This window comes from Cetorhinus maximus, chromosome 24 (genome assembly GCF_964194155.1).
Source record: "Cetorhinus maximus chromosome 24, sCetMax3.hap1.1, whole genome shotgun sequence".
NCBI lineage: Eukaryota > Metazoa > Chordata > Chondrichthyes > Lamniformes > Cetorhinidae > Cetorhinus > Cetorhinus maximus.
The window spans coordinates 46,764,239-46,786,065 of record NC_135902.1 but is presented as its reverse complement, the minus strand read 5'-3'; the positions used below and the strand labels follow the sequence as shown (position 1 = coordinate 46,786,065).

Below are 21,827 nucleotides of genomic sequence, written 5' to 3'. Positions count from 1 at the left end.
AACTGATGGGGAACTTAAAAGGCAGATCAAGAAATTTGAGACACAAATACCGCAAAGGGCTATTTCAGTAAATAAAACTCAATCCTTCGGCAGATTCTATACCACCTGCTCCATTATAGATTCTACCCCACCCAAAGACATTCAGAATAATATAATCTTCTGATTTTGATGGGTAGATCCTGAAAGCACACTGAAACAGAATGACAGGTCAGAAATAAAAAATATTTACAAGAGAAGCCCTGAGAATCCAGTCTAGGTTTGGGAATGACACGTTCAACTTTAGGTATATTCTTATTTTAATATATTTATTCTCTCCATAAAAGTCAAAAACGGAATAAAAGCAAAGGGAGTCATTAGAATAATCTTTCCCTCTAAGATTGAGAGCTGCTTTGCACTGACACTAAACTTGCAGCACATGCACAACTGTGGATTGTATTCACTGAGAGGGATGGGAAAAATTTAACAAATCTTATTTGTACTGAGAGCGCTTCAAATTACAAGTGCTCTCTTGAGGCCTCATACAGTTTGCCTACACGAACCGATACTAAAGAGTGTTTGCTGATGATTGCACAGCGTTCAGTGCCCATGTGCAACCCCTCAGAAACTAAAGCAGTCCTTGCCTGTATGCAGCAAGGCATGACAACATTCATCTCAGTTCTAGAACTTCACTACAGGAGTTCCTCAGGGTAGTGTTCTGGCCCAAACATCTTCAGCTGCTTCATCAATGACCTTCCTAGCGTCATAAGGTCAGATTTGGGACGTTCGCTGATGATTGTACAACGTTCAGCACCATTCACAACTCTGCAGATATTGAAACAGTCCGTATCCATATGCTGCATGACCTGAACAATATCCAGGCTTGGGCTCACAAACGATAAGTAACATTTGCGCCACACAAGTGCCGGGCAATGACCATTTCAACAAGAGAGATTCTAACCATTGCTCCTTGACATTCAATGGCATTACCATTGCTGAATCCCCCACTATCAACATCCTGGGGGTTACCATTGACCAGAAACCAAACCGGACTAGCCATATAAATACTGTGGCTACAAGAGCAGGTCAGAGGCTAGGAATCCTGCAGTGAGTAACTCACCTCCTGACTCCCCAAAGCCTGTCCACCAACTACAAGGCACAAGTCAGGAGTGTGATGGAATACTCATCTGGATGAGTGCAGCTGCAACAACACTCAAGAAGCTTGACACCATCCAGGGCAAAGCAGCCCACTTGATTTGCACCCCTTCCACAAACATTCACTCCCTCTACCACCAACACACAGTGGCAGCAGTATGTACCATCTACAAGATGCACTGCAGAAACTCACCAAAGTTCCTTAGGCAGCACCTTCCAAACGCACAGCTACTACCATCTAGAAGGACAAGGGCAGCAGATACATGGGAACACCACCACCTGGAAGTTCCCCTCCAAGCCATTCACCATCCTGACTTGGAAATATATCACCATTCCGTCACTATCGCTGGGTTAAAATCTTGGAACTCCCTCCCTAACAGCGCTGTGGGTGTACCTACAACACAGGGACTGCAGGGGCTCAAGAAGGCAGCTCATCACCACCTTCTCAAGGGCAAATAGGGGTGGGCAATAAATGCTGGCCTAGCCAGCGATGCCCACATCCCAAAAAAATTAATTTAAAAAAGGCTTGTGCTGATAAGTGGCAAGTAACATTCAGGCCACACAAGTGCCAGAAAATGATCGCAAGAGAGAATCTAACCATCTTCCTTCGACATTCAACAGCACCCCTATTATTGAATGCCCCACTATCAACTTCCCGGGGGTTACCACTGACAGGAACATAACTGGACCATCATATTTAAGTGGCTACAAAAACAGGTCAGAGGCTGGGAATTTTGCGGTGAGTAACTCACCTCTGACTCCTCAAAGCCTATCCAGCACTTACAAGGCACAAGTCAGGGATGTGACAGGATACTCTCCACTTGCCTAGATAAGTGCCGCTCCACCACTCAAGAAGCTTCACCATCCAAGACAAAGCAGTCCGCTGGATCAGCATCCAATTCAGCACCTTAAACATTCAATCCCTCCACTACTAGCACACTCCTGGGAACAGTGAGTACTATCTTTTAGATGCTTTACAGCAACGCATTAAGCCTCCATCAAGAACATCTTCCAAATCTCTGACCTATACCACCCAGAAGAACAAGGGCAGCAGAGGCATGGGAACACCAGCTCCTGCAAGTTTCCCTCCAAGTCATGCATCATCCTAACTTACACTATATTGCCTTTCCTTCACTGTCACCTGGTCAAAATCCTGGAGCTCCTTTCCTAACAGTGCTGTAGGTGTAGCTACACCACATGGACTGCAGCGGTTCAAGGCAATGGCAGGTCTAATTAGAAAATAATTTGGCTGAAAATTGTCTTTGTGGGTAGAATTTTCTGCATTCCAACAACCTGGCTGTAACTTATTTAGAGAACAAAAAGAAGCAACCATGTTCAAGCACTGCATAAACAAGGTGGAAAGATACAGATGTGTAGTTTGTGCAGTGGAAGTGGTTAAAGAATGGAAGAGAAATGGCCATGAAGGGCAAGATTGAATTTAAACCCAATAACGATTTAAAATCTGAGGCATTCGGGCTCTGGGGGCCAAAATAAGTCAGCAAGGTTAGGGGTGATGGGCGAATGGAATGTGTGGGATGTTAGGATATGGGCAGTGGAGTTTTAGATGAGCTGAAGTTAATGGGGTGGAGGTGAAAGACAGAAAGCAGGCCAGAAAGGCGATGGAATAATTGAGTGTGGAGGTGACACTGGCATGGATAAGGGTTGCAGCAGCAGAAAGGCGAAGACAGAAATGGAGGGAAATAATTTGTGATGGGGAGGATTATGAGATCGGAAGCTTACCTCAGGATCAAATAGGACAGCGATGCACCCAGCAGGCAGGTTCAAAGACAGTAACCAAGGAGGGGAATGATGCTGGTGAGGACACAGTTTGTGGTGGAGGGACTCTGACATTGAGATGCTGATGTTCTTGGGCACCTGATACCTGACTTTGAAACTGTCAGCTATCCAGTGTATCATTGGGAAAAAAGTATGCAAATTGGAATACTTGCCACCAAATAAAAATATATGGCACCATCTAGAAAATTGACAACCATGCAAATTCCCAGCAATCTGTTTGAAAATCTATGACAGATGGGACAAAATGGTGAAACATATTGTGATGGAGACAAATATTTTTAAAATCTGTACACTAGTTTTCTCCATAAGGCTTCAAATTGCTCTGAATTTGCATATAAATTCAATGTCTGTGCTGTAAATTAAAGGGGTCGCACACAAAAGAGGCTTTAAAAAAGCAAGGTTTGCTAGAGCTGGTGACGTCATCATGAGGTTGAAACCATTTTCTAGAATCTAGTCATTATTTGCTACTGCAAATTAGTTCATTGCTTTAAGCAATTTTCTGTTGACAAAAAGGTTGTTTTTTTGAAACTTCTCCTATTTTACCACTAGAAGTTCAGTAGAAACCCCATTGATGTGCACGTATGGAGTTTTTGCAGAATGTCTCAAGAAAACTCAACCAACATTTTCAAAGGTGTCAGCCTGTGCTGCAGAACCATCTTTCAAATACCACATTTCCTTTAGTGGATTTATGTGTGCTACAGAGCTCCATAAAGATACAAAATGCAATTAATTATGGGGAGAAGCAATGCTGCTTAACGAGCAAAAATAAATTTAGTGGACATGAGGTTTTAATGTCTGCAGTCAAGGTTAAAACTGGCAAGATTAGTTTCCAAGATTAACATTTAAGCATGGAAAAATTTTAAAACACAGTTTTTTGTGTAGAAACACTGCTTCACAATGACTGGTGGGAGGGGTTGATGCAGCCACAGAGAACTTCCAACGTGGGAAGTATTTTGTTTGAACTTAAAGTTCTATTAATGTTTCCATCTTGAGTACTGGAAGCTGAAAAGCAGACCATGCTAAAAAAAATTGTAATAAAAGCATCGTTCTGCTCCTCAAATAACCAATTCATCCATCTTCAACTACCATCCCATTCTTAACCTTCCATTGTTAAGTGTCTACAAATCTATCATCGTCATATGAGCTCATCTTTCACAAAAAGTCCCAATTCAAATCGCTCCCACCCGGTTTTCACTCTTTTCACACCAACAAAGTGCAAACACTATAAATCTGAAATGAAAATAGAAATTTTTAGAAGAACCAGCAAGACAGTCAACATCTGTAAAAAGCAAGAGTAGGCTAACATTCTGGGTGTGATTTGTATATTTCCAGTACTTCCTACTTTTATTTCAAGAATGCTCTGCGGTTTAAAGTCTCATAACGACATAAGGAGGCTACAAACAGGTTAAGTGAGTGGGCAAAGGTCTTGCAGAAGGAGTACAATGTGGGAAAATGTGAAATTGTCCATTTTGGCAGGAAGAATAAAAGAGAAGGGTATTATCTAAATGGTGAGAGATTGCAGAGCTCGAAGGTGCAGAGGATCTGGGTGTCCTAGCGCATGAATCACAAAAGGCAAGTATGCAAGTACAGCAAGTAATTAGGAAAGCTAATAGAATGCTATCATTTATTGCCAGGGGAATTGAATACAAAAGTGGGAAGGTTATGCTTCAGTTGTGCAAGGTACTAGTGAGACCGCATTTGGAGTCCCGTGTACAATATTGGTCACCTTATTTAAGGAAGGGTGTAAATGCATTGGAAGCAGTTTAGGGCAGGTTTACCAGACTAATATCTAGAATGGGTGGGTTGTCTTATGAGGAAAGGTTGGACAGACTAGGCTTGAACCCAATGGAGTTTAGAAGAGTAAAAGACGACTTGATTGAAACACACAAGATTCTGAGAGGTCTTGACAGGGTGGATGTGAAGAGGATGTTTCCTCTTGTGGAAGAATCTAGAAACAGGGGTCACTGTTTAAAAATAAGAGGTCGCCCATTTGAAACAGATGAGGTGAAATCTTTCCACTCAGAGGGTTGATGGTCATTGGAACTCTCTTTCTGAAAAGGTGGTGGAAGCAGAGTCTTTGAATACTTTTAAGGCTGAGATGGATAGATTCTTGGCAAGCAAGGGGGTGATAGGTCATCGGCAGTAGGTGGGATGCAGATTTCAGATTACTATCAGGTCAGTCACGACCTTGTTAAATGGCGGAGCAGGCTCAATGGGCTGAATGGCCTGCTCCTGCTCCTTGCTCGTATGTTCACTAGCAATAATCCAATGCCACCCACTTCATGTACGAAAGAAACAATGGACTTGCATGCAACATTATAGCAATGTTGAGATTTATGGAGGTGGAGGATAGATTTCTCTCCTCTCTTTCCCTACCCCACCCCATCTGCTCATCGTGACTAATATATACACTGTTTTGTTGATTTCTAACTCTTTTAGCCAGCGGCTGCACAGTAACAACAGTAGTTTGAGAACACTGTGCCATGGAAGGGCCAGGTCACAGCTGAATGCTTCAATGATCAGCAACAGTCACAGCCATTCCTTTTCACCAACCCTTGGTACCACCATCTCTCAACCTGTTGGACAGTGGATTCATTTGATGTCCAATCCAATGCTAAAAACAGGTATAAAGTAGTTATATCAATGAAGCAACTAAGGCTAATTCACACAATATAGGTTTTGTACAGCTTATTCTCTGTCTTTTTCAATTAGCAGAGCACATGGAAAACCACACCTTGGCATTGTACCAGAGTAACAGAAGTGCATGTCAGGTTAAACACACAACTCCATTCTAATATATATATGTACTATGTATGGAGATATATATACCCACCAACAACAATGAAATAAATGACAAGTTTTGGATGCTGGCTGATGGATACAATGTTGACCAGGACATCAGGGGAACTCTCCTGTCCTTCTCTGAGTAATTCCATTGGATTTCTTTTTTTCACATCCACCTCAGAGGGCAGACAGCATTTAACATCTTAGCCAAAAGACAGCACCTCTGAGAGTGCAGTACTCCCTCAGTACTGCACTGGGATGTCAGCCTTCATTTTGTGCTCAAGTCTCGGAGTTACACAATCTCAAACTTGGGGGCAACTACTGAGCCACAGCTGACAAGTACATATAGTTCAGTGAAAGTTAACTTTTCAGTTGTTCCTGATTCCATTAATTAGGACAAACAATAGCGTAACAGATTGCAATACAAATTTCCTACTTTAAAAATGGCACAATAAACAAGAGCTTCTGAAAAAAATTGATGAACTCACTCTAAAAGCTGTTCCCTCTTCTATGATGGTAGGAAGTTGCGAAAGGCAAATGTCCACTGCGAGGTCCCAAGCTTGCCTGAAAAGTGATTCACAAATTCACACACTGCAATGACTAAAATGTGTACATTGGTAATCGTTCTTCTTGCTGACAACACTATTAATGCAGAAATTATCATTCCAGCAGCCCTGAACGTGTTTTAGTTTCACATATGTGATGCAGTTATTCGAAAGAGGTGCACATGTTCGATAGTTTCTCTCCAATTAGCCCTCCTGCCCGCTCCAAGGTCACCTTGTCAATGAGTTCCACCTCCTTCTCCCTTGACCCCTTCCCACCCAAATTCATTTCTGGGCCACCATGCTGCCTGACATTGTAAGTGATTTCTGCTCAATTACTGGCACTCTTTTTCAAAACCACCATCATAAACCCTTCATTGAAACCCACCCGCCTCTATACTTACAGCTGTTCCATCTCTAACTTCCCTTTCCTCTCCAAAGTCCTTCAACATATTGCTGCCTCCCAAATCCAGCCCATCTTTCCTGCAACTCCACAAGAACGTAAATAAGAGGCTATAAGGTCCCTTGAAACTGTTTCACCATACAATAAAATCAGTTGGTTTTTGACCTCATATCACTTGACTCCCTGGAGTATCCAAAACTCTTCATGTTCGAATCTCTTCAATCATGCATCCAGCTGATCTAACATACAGATTTGGACAGGCTACAATTTCCTCCAACTGAACACCGGGATGACCGATGGCATGGTCTTCTCACCCTCCCAATCTCCATCACAAACTCGGTAACCTTTTCATTGCTGGGTTAAACCAGACTGTTTGCAATCTCAACAGCCTATTGAACCTATAGATAAAACCTTAAGATTTAAGTTAGAGTGCTATTTGTAGTACTGGGTTTCACACAATAGGAAGGACATTGAGGCTGTAGAGAAGTTACAAGATAGTCACCAGGATAGTGCCTGATATAACCAAACTTGTCAAGAAGCTTACTATCCTCTTCTTTGGCTCAGCATCTATTTTTGTCTGGTTACATTTCTGCAAAGCTCCAAGGGACTCTTTTCTACATTAATGGCATTATATAAAAGCAGTTAGCGTTTACTTTTCGAACAGCTGAACAGAGTGTCAAAATCACGATTTATATGAAATGGTGATTTATCCCGTAATACAATTAGCAAACTAAAGCTGAATTATCACGTAACAGGGTGATATATTTGCTATTACAAGTTAACCATTTCACATTTAAAATTTTAATTCACATTAAGCCTTTGCTAGGGTGTGATTCCAAAAGTGCGATCTACCTTTCAGCACCTCGTCTTTGTGGGCAACATTTTATGTAAAGCTACTCAGCTCTAGAGTCATTGCCGAACCGTTTCATCTGGCATCAATCATATTTCTAATAATGCTTACTAAATGACATTCAGAAGGAAAACCTGGTTGACTTTCGTCTGTCTAACACAAGGGCACAGAAATCAACTAAGGCGTACACCCTACTACTTCCTTGGTCTAGCTCAGCTAACTAGCAAAGAGCCAGACCCCAAGCCTAGCATCTTCCTGATTGGTACGGCTCATTACCTTCACCTGTGGGGAGCCAGTCTTTCATTTTGGAGGGCAATGTGATTGGAGGGCAATGTGATTGGATCGAATAAAGATTATACTGTATGAAAAATTAAATACACAATTCAAATTCAATGAGGGAAATTGAAATGATCAGTTTTCCCTGTACGAACACTATCAGCAGCCAAAGTATCTCAATTAAAATCACAATTCAGTAAAGCCATTTTTAAAAAAACTTCAGTGATGCAAGCTTCAAAAAGTAATCTTTCTTAGCAAGTGTCATTTTGTATTCCTAATTAACTTACACCCAGGAAAATTCAATAAAAGAAAATTCATTGTTAAAGGTGTCAAGTTAGCTAATACATTTAAAAATGGGTTCCATACAGCAGGACAAACAGTTCTTGTTATTGTTTACTACTCTATACGGAATTTAACTGTGCTGGATAAGTACACATGTAAATCCCCAAGAACCAAAGATTTCTCTGCATGATTTTTGCTTGCTGTTGCAGGCATCAAAATGCAGTTACTTCAAACAGGTCATGCATGTCTTGAATGCTAATAGAGGAGGCCACGTGGCACTGAGCGAGAAAAAAATTATTTGAAACTTGTGTTTGTAGATTTACGTCACATATCCATCTGGTCTTTTCTGTTAAATTCTTCAAATGCAAGCAAAATGAAATACACGGACAAGGAGCTTCCAACATGAAAGGGCTACTTATAATTCTAAGGAAATTTTAATATCAATTCTAAAGAACAGAAAGCTGGATTTTGTGGGAATTAGAAAGTGATGGTGTGGAATTAAATTTTTTCAGTATATGATTCTTAGGTGAGGTGTATACAGTTGCACACACATTCATTTGAGGCACAGATTTAGGATTATGACATGGAAATTTTATTTAGCATGATGTTATCATTTAGTACAAGGGGGATTGAATACAAAAGTAGGGAGGTTATGCTTCAGTTGTACAGGACATTGGTTAAGACTACACCTGGAGTACTGTGTATAGTATTGGTCTCCTTATTTAAGAAAGGATGTAAATGCATTAACAGTTCAGAGAAGGTTCACTGAATTAATACCAAGTTTGGGCAGGTTATCCTATGAGGGGCTAGGGGTGGCCCATTTAAGGCAGAGGTGAGAAGGAATTTTTTTCTCGCAGAGGGCAGCAAGTCTTTGGAACTCCCTTCCTCAAAAGGCAGTGGAAGCAGAGTTTTTGAATATTTTCAAGGCAGAGGTAGATAGATTCTTGATAAGCAAGGGGGTGAAGGGTTACTGGGGGTAGGCTCAAAAAGCCAAGTGGCCTACTCCTGCTCCTAGTTCGTATGTATGTATGTTCATACGATTTGCTCCAAAAATCCTCCATTTGGGATTTAAATATATCCAAAGCATCATCTTATCAGTCAACAAATTTCTTGCTAAGCATGGTTTTCTAAGCCTTTGAAAACTCAGATTTGTATCTTCAATTATTACTGCTAAAATGTTATGATCAAAGCTGCTGGCGTTTCGAGCACAAGAGGTGGCCATTCAGCCTATCACCTCTGTGCTGGCTCCTCATTAGAGCAATCCAAAGCTACCATTGCCCTGTTCTCTCCCCAAAGTCCTGTATCTTCCTGTTTCAAATATCCATCTATTTCACCCTCAAAAGATGTCATCATTTATATTTATATGTCCTATGGCAAAGTATTCCTTGCTTAAACTCGCTTGTTATTGTCTCTCCTCACTGTGATCAATTCAAATTGATAATGCCCTTGCCCTCAACCAGAGACAGGTAATTCCCTATTTACTCCATCAGAGTCCTTCATAATTTTAAACATTTACATTAAATGTCCTTTTAGCCTTTGTTGCTCCAGAGAAACAATTTAAGCAACTTCTCATAACAATAGTTTCTCATCCCTAGGATCATCTTGGTGAATCCGTACTGTATGTCTTCTATGGCTTTAATGTCCTTCTTATAATGAAGAGTCCAAAACTACTTACAAAACTAAGACCAACTGGGTCTTAACCATTCCGTCTTGCAAAATTATCATAATCTCATTGTTGCTGCTCTCTGCAACACCATTACAAAAATCCAAAATACTTTTGGCTTTTTCTGTAGCTTACCCACCTGCATTCATATTTTCAAGGTATTCGATTCTCCAGGTCCCATTCTATCTTCCCTAAGTACCTCATCTTGAGGTGGTGAGAAGGCTTGCATGACCCTTATGAACCTAAGAGTTATGCTGACAGGAGCATAGCTCTTGGCAGAGCCACCAAAGGCGGACAAATCGACAGACGGTCTTAGTAGAAGGTTAAAAGTCAGGCTAATGACTTGTTCACATAAAAACATCTTTCATTACAATCCAGAGGTAAAATGAGTTGGAAACAACCCAGAGGTAGGATTGCTACAGACTTGCAAATATAAACATCAACCATGGAGAACCACAAGTCAAATAATACTTCAATGGAGTCTTGCTCAGGATAGACAGCAGCAGAGCAAGTAGGTTGCCTCATGTGCCACTATGTGCAGCGGATTCCAACCATACACCCTTCAGCACCTTTCAATTGAGTTTGTACTTCCGTCTCTTGTTCTTCCTCCACAAACATACGATCTCACACTTATCTGGATTAAATGCATCCAAAGCTTCTTCTCTTACAGTCCTCTTTGTTGCTTGCCAAGCCCCCTACTTTTGTCACATCGTCAAATTTTGATATCAGCAAGACTTTCACATAGAAGCTTGATATATTTGAGGAAACCAAACACTATATAAGGCAGAAGGCTGGCCACCAGCTGTGACCTGGATTTTAATCAATTTTATATAGATGGATTTAAAGCCTTCTCTCTGGCTGATGCTAGCGTGCAAATGAGAGAAAAGGAGGTCAAAATCAGAGCTAGGCTGGAGAAGGTTTCAGAAGTAGTGTTATGTGAAGCTGCAGAGTATTTGCATTCGAGGATGGCAATTTAAACTCCCTTTGCTGTAAGACGGTGAATCACTAAAGGTCAGCAAGGAATGAGGAGTGTGGGGGCTTAAGATGAAGGGATTTGAGTGGTTGACTTGTGGAGAGTGTTCAGGGAGGATTGTCAAGGAGGCCACTAACTAAGTCCAGTGGCTGCAAAGGCATGGATTCAGCAATAATGGGAGTAAGGGTAAAGGCAGAGGGCTAGCAGCTTTATAGAGCTGGAAGGAAGCAGTCTTGGCGATGGACAGGATATTGGGCTTGAAGCTCAATTCTGGGTTAAGCAGAATGTCGAGGTTGCATGTAGCTAGAGAGAGTATACAAGGTTAACTCTCATCAAGAGTTAAACTATCTAATTTAAACATTTTAAGATCGATTCCCCACCTCATTCCCCTTCAGCCGGTTCACCACGCAACTGCTTCTCCTGTTGCAACAATCCCAGGTCTACTGCTGAAACTCTCCACTCAGACTGGGGTGATTCCCTAAGCTCTGTCCTAGTTGTGAACATTCAATTAGGAGCTGAGTATTATAAAATTACAAACAAATCCTCAATGAATTCAGGGCATGACACTTGCAAAACTGATGCACTGAGTCACCTCCAACACCATTAGCACATATCTCAAACACGTTTAATTGTTGCATCTGTTTAATTTTTATATCTTGCAAATTCAACCAATTCAGGTGTATGAGTGTGTGGTTCTCTTTCAAATCAGTCAACCTCATTTTGGAAAGAAGCTTTATCTAACAGGTGGTTTTCAGGAGAGTTGCAGCTAACTCACCACATAGCGTGCATGTATGTTGGAGGCAGCCGAGGACTACTGACAGGGGTACAGTTGTACGACCTCATGATCCTTTCAGCTAAAAGAAAGTTGCGGAATAAACTGGCAACCAGCAAGTCTTGCCTAAATAATTTTTGGAAGAGGTCTGTGGAAACAAAGTCAAGTACATAATTATATTAATGTTAATATAAAATAGGCTTTCTTAAATGGTTAGACCAGGCAAGAATAATATTCGTCCATCGTCAAACCTCAACAATTGAATTGTACAAAGAATCCATAAGGAGCGTTAAAAGCCGCAGACTAAACAAATATTCAGGCAAATTACTTGATCAATTTTGCAATTTAACTACACTACTATTTTAGAGTGTCTGGAAAAGTTTATCAAACCATTTAAATTGTAGGAGAGAATGCAGCAAACTGACTTTTTGAAAATTAATCGTACAGCTTTAATAGCATAGTTTTCAATTTCATTTATGGAGAAATACCAAGCTGATGACACATAAAGCGATGAAAACACTGAAGCAATAAAGGTTGCGTCTAATAGTATGCGTAGTGTTTGTGAAGTTCAACTATAAGGTCATACATGATGGAGGGTTAACTGAAAATAACTCTCAACTTACAAAACAGCCATAATGGATATCAGCTATAAGAAGATATTAGCCAGAGATCTCACTTGAGCAAATCCAGAGTGGACATGAGTCAATGCGCGATTCTTGCCTGCCCACTGTGAGGTAGGATGATCCCACTGTGCAAGATTGGATGGCAGGTGAAGGAAAACAGCAACCATACTTGAGCTGCAAGCAGTCCAAGTTCTAACAAATCTCTTTATATAGCAGCGGCATTGGCAATGAACTAGAGGCAGATGACTTATCTGGCCCACTACAGATTACAATAGATTTCTTCTTACCTCTAGGTAATACATTCCAAGCTATGGTGTCTGTTATTGCTGTAAAAATCCAATTGAGTTCTCCAAGGGGAGTTCGCCTGTCATTAAGTCTTCCTGGAATTCTAAGTTTGAAAAGAAAAGTGACAGGAATTAGAGTTAAACCAGGAAAATGAAGAAACGTTTCCCTCTCTATTAGTCAGATGGCAAAAAAAGCACATATGAGCCGGTGAGTCATATCACTCCACCTGTAAATTTAAACGAGGGCCCAAGAATTAAAAATCTAAGAAAAGAGGCAAAAGCAAAGGTACAAGTGGATAGTTATTCCAATAATTTGCTTTCGCTCATGTGCAACTATTTATGCTACTTCTGTGCTTTCTAACATGTTTAGTACATCATTAGAATGTTGCAAAAAAAGCTTCCATTATGTGAAGAAACAACATAAAAATTGGTTACTTTGCACGCCGAAGGAAACAAAGGAAAATCAAACCAAGCTTACGGGAAAGAGTATGAAAAGAGTAGCCTGGGCCCTGTATAGACAAAGGCTTTTTTTGAAAGGAGAGATAACAGGATTATATACTAAAACATAATACTCTGCAGTATTCACAGTTTTAGGCTGACATTTGCTTTCTTAAACTGAGAAATGAGGAGAGGCAAAGCAAAGTAAACAAGGTGTTTAATATTTTTCCCCCTGCAATGTGTGATTTTATACTGAGCCGTGCAAGGTCAAGAGGCTATATATTCCATCCCCAGTCGGTGCTGTGGTGGTCAATCACAGCCAGCTGAGGAAAGTGGTTTTAATAAGTTTAGAAGGTGGTTAAAAACATAGTTAAATTCATCAGACAAGTGCTCTGATTACTACCCAGTGAACCTTGCTGGAAGCACCAGTCAGGTGAGAGCAGCATCTGCTCATCCTTTCAAGGTCACTCTCCACAGGTCATAAACCTAGATTCACAAAGGACTGGTTCCTTGGACAAGATACCCAAGGGCCAACGTCACTGCAAAACTGTACTCCAAAGAGCCCCATTAGCAATAGCGTGAGAGAGTGCTATCTTTCCCCTTCCTTGGCCTAAAGCACTTCGGTTTCTTGCCACACACAGCTAATTACATTGGCTGAATTGTGCTAAGTCAGCACAGATCAAAAGAACTGACATGCAGGATCAGTATTTTGACTGGTTGGCCAGCAACTACAGCTGCAGTTACATCAAATGTCTATGTTGCAGCAACGCTGCACTGCCCTCTTCCTCTCCAAATCAAAAGTTACATCTTGGTAGTGGTACCACCAGGGCTTGTACCAATGTATGGTGATGTTACAGATGGACAGCAATAAAAGCACTACTTGGTGTAATACTTACTAAACCTTTGCACAGAATGCCTCTCACAGGACATAAATGTTAACCTGATCATTAGTTTAAGTGCTCAAGAATAATGAGCAAATCTCGAGTGTCAAATCTCAATGTTGCCCTTAACCCACCTTAAGCTCCTCAAGCATGGCAAATGGATAGCAGAACTTTAAAACTGTCTACCAGACTACTGTTGAGTACTGCATTGCTGCAGACAATATAACTTGGCATTAATTCCCTGGCACATGCCTCACTCTTTGAGAAAGTTATTTGCATCTACAATTTGTTTAAATTACAAAAAATATTCAAATTACAGACTAAAAACTAAGGCTTAAGTTGTGACCCAGTCTGCACAACAGCAAGCTCTATTGCCTGGGGCACCTTGAGGTAAAAAAACACTTCTAACCAACATCACGGCAGCTGCTGATCCTGTAAAATCAGTTCACTTTTGGAATTCCCAAGACACTGTACCTGGTTATTTTTAAGCTTGAACTTTGTGAGCAAGATACAATGTTACCAGTTTGCTGTAAATGAATCTTCTTCAAATCAATAAATTAATAATGCTGTAAAGTCATAAACTGACTAGTGGGTAACGAGATTATATTATACTCATAACGCTTACTGTTGAAGATGTCAGAATTACCGATTTAACTCTTTAAAATAAACTTTGAAAGGCAGCCTGAAAACATTTAGAAGTTAATTTGCACCGATCGCCTTAATCATTCACCATAGAAGTCTGAGTGAATGAGCAGAAAAACTCCAGGTTACACTCTCATTGCTCCTTCAAAAAAGAAATCACTATACTTCCAGTGCATCAGGAACATGAGGATAAAAGGTGGTCGATGTTTAACTTCACTTCTGATCACAACAACCTGTAGTCCTGAAGTTTAGGCTAAGGTCATGGAGCGCCTAACTCCCTGCTAACATGGTGATACTTTCTCATCTGCAGCACTTCTGCCTCAAAGACAGAAGTTGAGGGTGAAAGCACCAGCTCCCTACCTCACCAATGAAGGTGGTTTATACATACATTAGCAAAATAGAAAGTCAAAACAGCCAAGAAAGGGAATCATAATAACCTGAAAATATTTCATAATTTATCAGCCCACGAGGCAGTAGAAAAACTATACCAATTGCTAGAGCCCCAATTTTCTGACCACAGCAAAACTGAAGCTCTGTCAGCTTTGTTGCCCAACAAACTGATTTAAGACTATTCTCCTTAATCTGAATGCTTCCCTGTACATGGGAAACATGGACAGATCCAGAGGCTGCTTGACTGCAAGACAGGTGTGAGGATGTTGGGTGTGAGGATGAAGGGTTGTACGTTTGAAATGTTAACCCATCTGCTCTCTCCACGGACGCTGACTATCCGGGGGGTGCTTACAGCATTTCGTTTTGGTTTCTGATTTCCATCTTTGTTTGTTTTTAACTTGTTCTTAAAGGATGCTGCTTACCCTTATGAGATGTTAGAGCAGCACCACAGCTGGCTAAAGATGGCAATGTGGGAAATATTTCTGCAACGATTTGACAGATAGTATTCTAGCTTTTAGCATTCATTTTGGAGGACCTTATGTAGGAGATTTGACAAAGCAGAGTGGGCCTCTTTTGAGCAGAAGGCCATCCATCTTTGAAAGCAGAGTCCAAGCAGTCTTGAAGATCACCTCCAAATGAGTCTGTGTATTCTCTCAGGGGTTGCAGACTTGGGAGCAGATGACAAATAGATCCAGAGATACCAAAGAATGTGTAGATACCTTGGAACATATTTGTACTATTCTTCCATGCAAAGCAAGTCCCCTTCCCCTACCCTGTGTATCTGTCTACTTACTACACCCTCAGGGTAATTACCTGCCAAGTTACGAGTGTTATTCCCATTCTTTACAGAGCACTTTCATTCCACAGAAGCTGCATGGTACAGCCAGTGAGGGTCAATACTTCATTTACAGAGCCCTTGACAGTTAAACCACAAGAGATTCACGACTGGATAAAAACTGTGAAATAATGGAAGTTGGAGGTCTCAAACCCACTTGATGCAGACAAATCTCCTGTCATGACTTTAAACGCAAAAGTATACAATGAACAGCAGTATTAATTAATCAATTGACTAGATAAACTTGAATTACCCAATACATGCCCAGCTGTTAAAGTTAATATTTTGCACCAAAACAGGTTACTTATTATGGTTCAGTGCGAACTTCCTACCCGTCTATCAGACAACAATCTAAAGCCTCATGGCACAGTGGATTTTCTTTTTTCCCCACAATATATATCAAAATACCGATATGCTCCCAAGGGTCCCATCTAAAATAAGGCAAATTCTTGAAGGCTTCTTAGAAAACGTAGGTATCCTTGAGTAGCATATGCCCACACAGTGTCAACTACCCAAAGAAAACAAATGTTTTCTACAATGGCAAAACTATTTGCATACAACAAAAATGAGATTACTTAGTGAGCAATGACCAGGCCGATGTAATGGACCCGCAATACCTCCTTAGTAAACCATGCAGGAAGTACTACACTGTTCTCCCAATATTGCTGGCCACTGCAGCACACCCAAGTTAGATTAAAATCCATATACCTGAGGCGAGAGGCAATTCCGAGGCCACTGCGCCAACCACCATTTTCTTCTTTTATTCATGATTTTAACATGACCTAAGAACTTGTAACTTTTCATAAACTTTACAAAATGAGAGACTTACAGGGGAAAGAAAAGCTTCAGGAATTCTAGGAAATTAAGGAATTATAAATTGTAACATCAGTTTAGATTTACATATGAACATACGAATTAGGAGCAGGAGTAGGCCATTCAACCCTTCGAGCCTGCCCTGCCATCCAATAAGATCATGACTGATCTGATTGTAACCTCAACTTCACATTTCTGCTTACTCCCAATAACCTTTCACCCCCCCTGCTTCTCAAGAATCTTGATACATCTGCCTTAAAGATATTCCAGGACTCTGCTTCGAAGACCTTTTGAGGAAGAGAATTCCAAAGTGTGTCAACCTCAGAGAAAAGGTTTTTCCTCATCTCCAGAAAGAGAAACAGTTAACTTTTCAGGTCAATGGCCTCTCATCAGAACTGGAGAAATCTAACAGCTTATAAGAAAATAGAGGGTTTGGGAAAGTGGGGGCAGGGGTAAAGAGGCCAAAAGACTAAAGAACAAAGGGAAAGGTCTGTGATAGGGTGTAGGACAAGTGTGATTGTATAACATAGGGAATAAAATACAGGACCTGGTAAATGGTAACAGCAGAACCATTACCAGCACCTGGATTCTGAAAAATTGGGATAAGTAGGAATGATCTAAAGTTGTTGAATTCAACGTTTAGGCCAGAAGGTTGTAAAGTGTCTAGTCAAACGATGAGATGCTATTCTTGGGCTTCACTGAGAAAATGTAGGAACGCCAAGGACAGAGAGGTTAGAGCGGGTACGGCATGATATTCTCCTTTGTTCTTTCCTCTCTTTCCCCACCACCAAACACCCCATAATCCACCCCCATCTACCTTTCCCTGGCTCTGTATTTGCTTTTAAACTATTAACTCTTCAACTTCTTCCAACTCTCATGAAAGGTCATCAACCTGAACCATCAGCTCCATTTCTCTCACCACAGATGCCTGCCTAACCAGAGCACTTCTAGCGTTATCTCTTTTTATTTCAGACTTCTATCATTCACAGTATTTTATTTATGCGGTGGCCTGTTTGAAGCTCCCCTGAACCCACATTCCTGGAGCTCGTCCAAGTTCTTTGACATGCAGTGCATGTAACCCTGCAAATGTTTTCGCCACATTGAGCAGCCACAATCAAATCTTGTAAACAATCTTAGGCAAGTGTTTACATGGAGTTTTATGCCTCATTTACTTTGCAGCACCATACGTTTTGGCAGCCCTGTGTTTCCATGGCAGGGTTGTCAGCCCGAATGAAGCAGCCCTGATCTTTGTGCCATTATCACCATTTGCTGCCATCTTTTGTAGCTGGATGGCTCAGCATCAAGAAGCATTTTTTTTTTGCTTGCTGGACTGTTTACATCTTCCTCAGCTAGATGCATAATTTACAAACTAACAAAACATCTCAGCTGTTAGCACTCACGCCTCTGGGTTACAAACCTGTGGATTTAATGCAATACTCAAGGTTTTGGATGCTTGAATTAAGTTGAAAATTTAATGCGAATCTGGAGGAGTGCAACGTCAGAAAATCTGACATCGTTCTGGCTGTCCTTTCTAATGGTTGAGGTCGACAACTGCCTGAAGAGCTAATTAATATTTCACCCAAATATCAACCTAAAACAATATCAACTTGTAGTTTATCTCACTGGTGCCTTTCACTCCCTCCACCACTGACGCACAGTAGCAGCAGTGTGTACCATCTACAAGATGCACTGCAGGAATTTACCAACCCTCCTTAGACAGCAGCTTCCAAACCCATGACCACTACCATCTAGAAGGGCAAGGGCAACAGATAGATAGGAACGCCACCACCTGGAAATTCCCATCCAAGCCACTCACCACCCTGACTTGAAACTATATCGCCATACCTTCACTGTCGCTGGGTCAAAATCCTGGAACTCCCTTCCAAACAGCACAGTGGATGTACCTACGCCACATGGACTGCAGCGGTTCAAGACGGCAGCTCACTACCACCTTCTCAAGGGCAATTAGGGATGGGCAACAAATGCTGACCCAGCCAGTGAAGCCCACATCCGGTGAATGAATTTTTTAAAAAGTGCAATAAAACATTCCATTCATTATTTAAAGCTAATAGAGTTTAGGAGTAGAGATGATACAATATTAAAGCATTTTTTAAAAAAAACAAGAACACTGTGATATGGTGAAATCTGAGTGTAAATGGGTTTACAGGTTATGGGACCAAAATATATATGCTGACTAAATGGGCCAGCATGAACTGTTGATAGCACATTCATAAATTAATGTCATACAAACCATTGTCATTTTCTAAGAATCAATTTATATTTAAGATAATGTAAATTTTATCAGGTGAATTTTTCCTGCTAAAGAAAAGCATTTTTGCGAATTTCGTCAATCTGGAAGCAGTTCCTCGGGTGCACTGCCAAGTGACCATTATGTGTGTGGTTAGATAGTGAATGTGGGTCAGTTATCTAACTCTAGACAGAGGATCGTGTTCTCATTCAGCATCCACAAATTTGCTTTCCAGCACAGGAAATTGGCAGCAAGCCAGAGAGGGGTTCCTCTGGTTAATTATTCCTCTCCCGAATCGAGGGGCTCCCAGACCACCTGAAGGGCCCAAAACAATTGCATTGATTGAAGTCAGTTCGGGCAGTTCAGTTTGGGGGCTGTATGGTTTTACAGGTAACTTAATACAGAAAGGTGAATAGAGACAGGTGTTCTGTAAAAAAACATGGAATCATCATGAGGATTGCTACCCACTGCACCCTCACCCCAGTGGCTGCCTTGTTTGTATTGCACATTGGAAAGCTTCAAACTATTTCTGAAAAATAAGTCCATGAAAAAAAGAAAATTCCCAAAATGGCTGAGCGGCTACATACACTATCTGGTTTATTGCTGAAGTGTATGATCCTGGAAGGTCCTAAGTTAAGTTCCAGTTTGACTGCTATCAATTGACCTCAGCCAGGCTGATGGTGGATGACACACTTACCTTCATTATGTCAGAGTTAGCGGGAGGGTGGGGGGGAGGGGGTGAAGTATAGTCGGAGCTCCCATCACTCAGAACAAGTGTGAGGGTAAAGCTTGGTTGTGACGCTCTTCACAGTCAAACAATGCTAACATTCACAGTCCAGGCTCAAACATGGAGAATGGACACTTGAATAAGCTACCAGAAGGCTTGTGCTGTCTTTGCAATATTGTAGTAGAAACCAGGCTTTTGGAAAAGGAACGGCAAGGGCGAGGTGGGAGGACAATCAGGGGAGAAAAAGAGAAAACCACAAGATAAATTAAAGGAGCTCTTCAGCATTAGGATTTGGATTGCTGACTTATAGAATAGTCTAACACATAATAAAGCAAATATTGACTCCACTGTAGGATTGAAAAGGGAATTGAATCAATTCATGACTTAAAGAGCAGAAGCATGAGTTTGCATAGAAAAAAAGGATAGAAAAGTTAGATTGGGCCCTGAAAAGGAATTGATGGCTTTTCTCCCTTTCTTCCAACCCAACTTCAATATGAAGCATCAGAATTTTATTTGCATGCAGCAAACGCAGGGAAATAGGCAATGAGGCATACACACTTTAGGAAGCACTGCTAAAATTTCCTGTACTCAGTGTGTCAGGTACATCAACATTAAAATTGGCCCCATTAAAAAGGCACAAACTATTTTATAACACCTCCATCGAGAGGAGGCTCAAATGAAGCATGAACAACATGGATTTGTTGGGTTGAGTGGCCTGATTTTGTGTACATCTGATGCAATTCTAGGGGAGGGAAGGAAGGCAGGCAGACGAACGGGGAGGGAGGGAGGGAGGGAGGGAGGGAGGGAGGGAGGGAGGGAGGGAGGGAGGGAGGGAGGGAGGGAGGGAGGGAGGGAGGGAGGGGAGGGAGGGGAGGGAGGGAGGGGAGTAAAGGTGGTAAGGGGAGTAGACGGGGGTAAAGGGGGAAGGGAAAGGGGGGGAGGGAAGGGAAAGGGGGGGAGGGAAGGGAAAGGGGGGGAGGGAAGGGAAAGGGGGGGAGGGAAGGGAAAGGGGGGGAGGGAAGGGAAAGGGGGGGAGGGAAGGGAAAGGGGGGGAGGGAAGGGAAAGGGGGGGAGGGAAGGGAAAGGGGGGGAGGGAAGGGAAAGGGGGGGAGGGAAGGGAAAGGGGGGGAGGGAAGGGAAAGGGGGGGAGGGAAGGGAAAGGGGGGGAGGGAAGGGAAAGGGGGGGAGGGAAGGGAAAGGGGGGGAGGGAAGGGAAAGGGGGGGGAGGGAAGGGAAAGGGGGGGAGGGAAGGGAAAGGGGGGGGAGGGAAGGGAAAGGGGGGGGAGGGAAGGGAAAGGGGGGGGAGGGAAGGGAAAGGGGGGGGAGGGAAGGGAAAGGGGGGGGAGGGAAGGGAAAGGGGGGGGAGGGAAGGGAAAGCGGGGGGAGGGAAGGGAAAGCGGGGGGAGGGAAGGGAAAGGGGGGGGAGGGAAGGGAAAAGGGGGGGAGGGAAGGGAAAGGGGGGGGAGGGAAGGGAAAGGGGGGGGAGGGAAGGGAAAGGGGGGGGAGGGAAGGGAAAGGGGGGGGAGGGGAGGGAAGGGAAGGGGGGGAGGGGAGGGAAGGGAAAGGGGGGGAGGGGAGGGAAAGGGGGGTAAGGGAAGGGAAAGGGGGGTAAGGGAAGGGAAAGGGGCGGGGGAGGATGGGGGGTGGAGTGAGGTAGTTAGATTTTGGGGTGACTGAGTGAATAAATAATCCTCTATGTAAACCCACTAAAAACCTGCTGCTGGTTACTCGATTTGTCCTCACATTCAAATTAAAAAACACACAGATCTTCCTTTTCAAAACCATACTAATTATGGACAGTAAAGGAAGGGAACAGGGGTTTCCGTTCTCTATCATCCCTGTCCATAACAGTTTGCATTTTAGCATTACATGTTTCCACTAAACTTTCACCTCTCCCTTCAACATTGATCTCTTTACTGGAGCAACATGGCAATTCACCTCTGTGACTTTAGGCAGAGTGTTTCTCTCTCCACAGATGCTGTCCCACTGAGTATTTGCAGCATTTGAATTGCGGAGCGGGCTCCAAGGGTTGAATGGCCAACCCCTGCTCCTATTTATGTTCTTATTGCAAGGAGAATGGACTGTAGAAGTAGGGAAGTTTTGTTACAGTTGTACAGGGCCTTAGTTAGACTGCGCCTGAGGTAATGATTTGGTCTCTTAAGGAAAGATATAATTGCATTAGAACCAATTCAGAGAAGGTTCACTCGACTTGATTCCTGGGATGAAGCGGTTTATTTTATGAGGAGAAGTTGATCAGATTGGGCCTTATAACCATTGGAGTTTAGAAGGTTGAGAGGTGATCTTATTGAAACATATAAGATCCTGAGGGGACTTGACAGGGTGCATGCTGAGAGGATGTTTCCCCTGTGGGAGAGACTGGAACTAAGGGGCAGTGTTTAAAACATAGGGGTCTCCCATTTAAAACTGAGATGAGGAGAAATTTGTTTTTCAGAGGGTCAATGGTCCGTGGAAT

At 42.2% G+C, this 21,827-nt stretch overlaps 1 protein-coding gene across 3 annotated transcripts in view; it reads right to left on the bottom strand.

Moving 5' to 3' along the window:
• The window catches only part of rptor (regulatory associated protein of MTOR, complex 1), a 427,059-nt gene that overhangs the window by 151,046 nt on the left and 254,186 nt on the right, over positions 1-21,827 (bottom strand). For all 3 annotated transcript variants that reach the window (XM_078571169.1, XM_078571168.1, XM_078571170.1), the window contains 3 exons: positions 12,384-12,484; positions 11,477-11,621; positions 6,201-6,276 (listed from right to left, as the gene is read on the bottom strand). In XM_078571169.1, the coding sequence (XP_078427295.1) occupies positions 6,201-6,276; positions 11,477-11,621; positions 12,384-12,484 (322 nt within the window). The remainder of the gene's footprint in view (positions 1-6,200; positions 6,277-11,476; positions 11,622-12,383; positions 12,485-21,827) is intronic.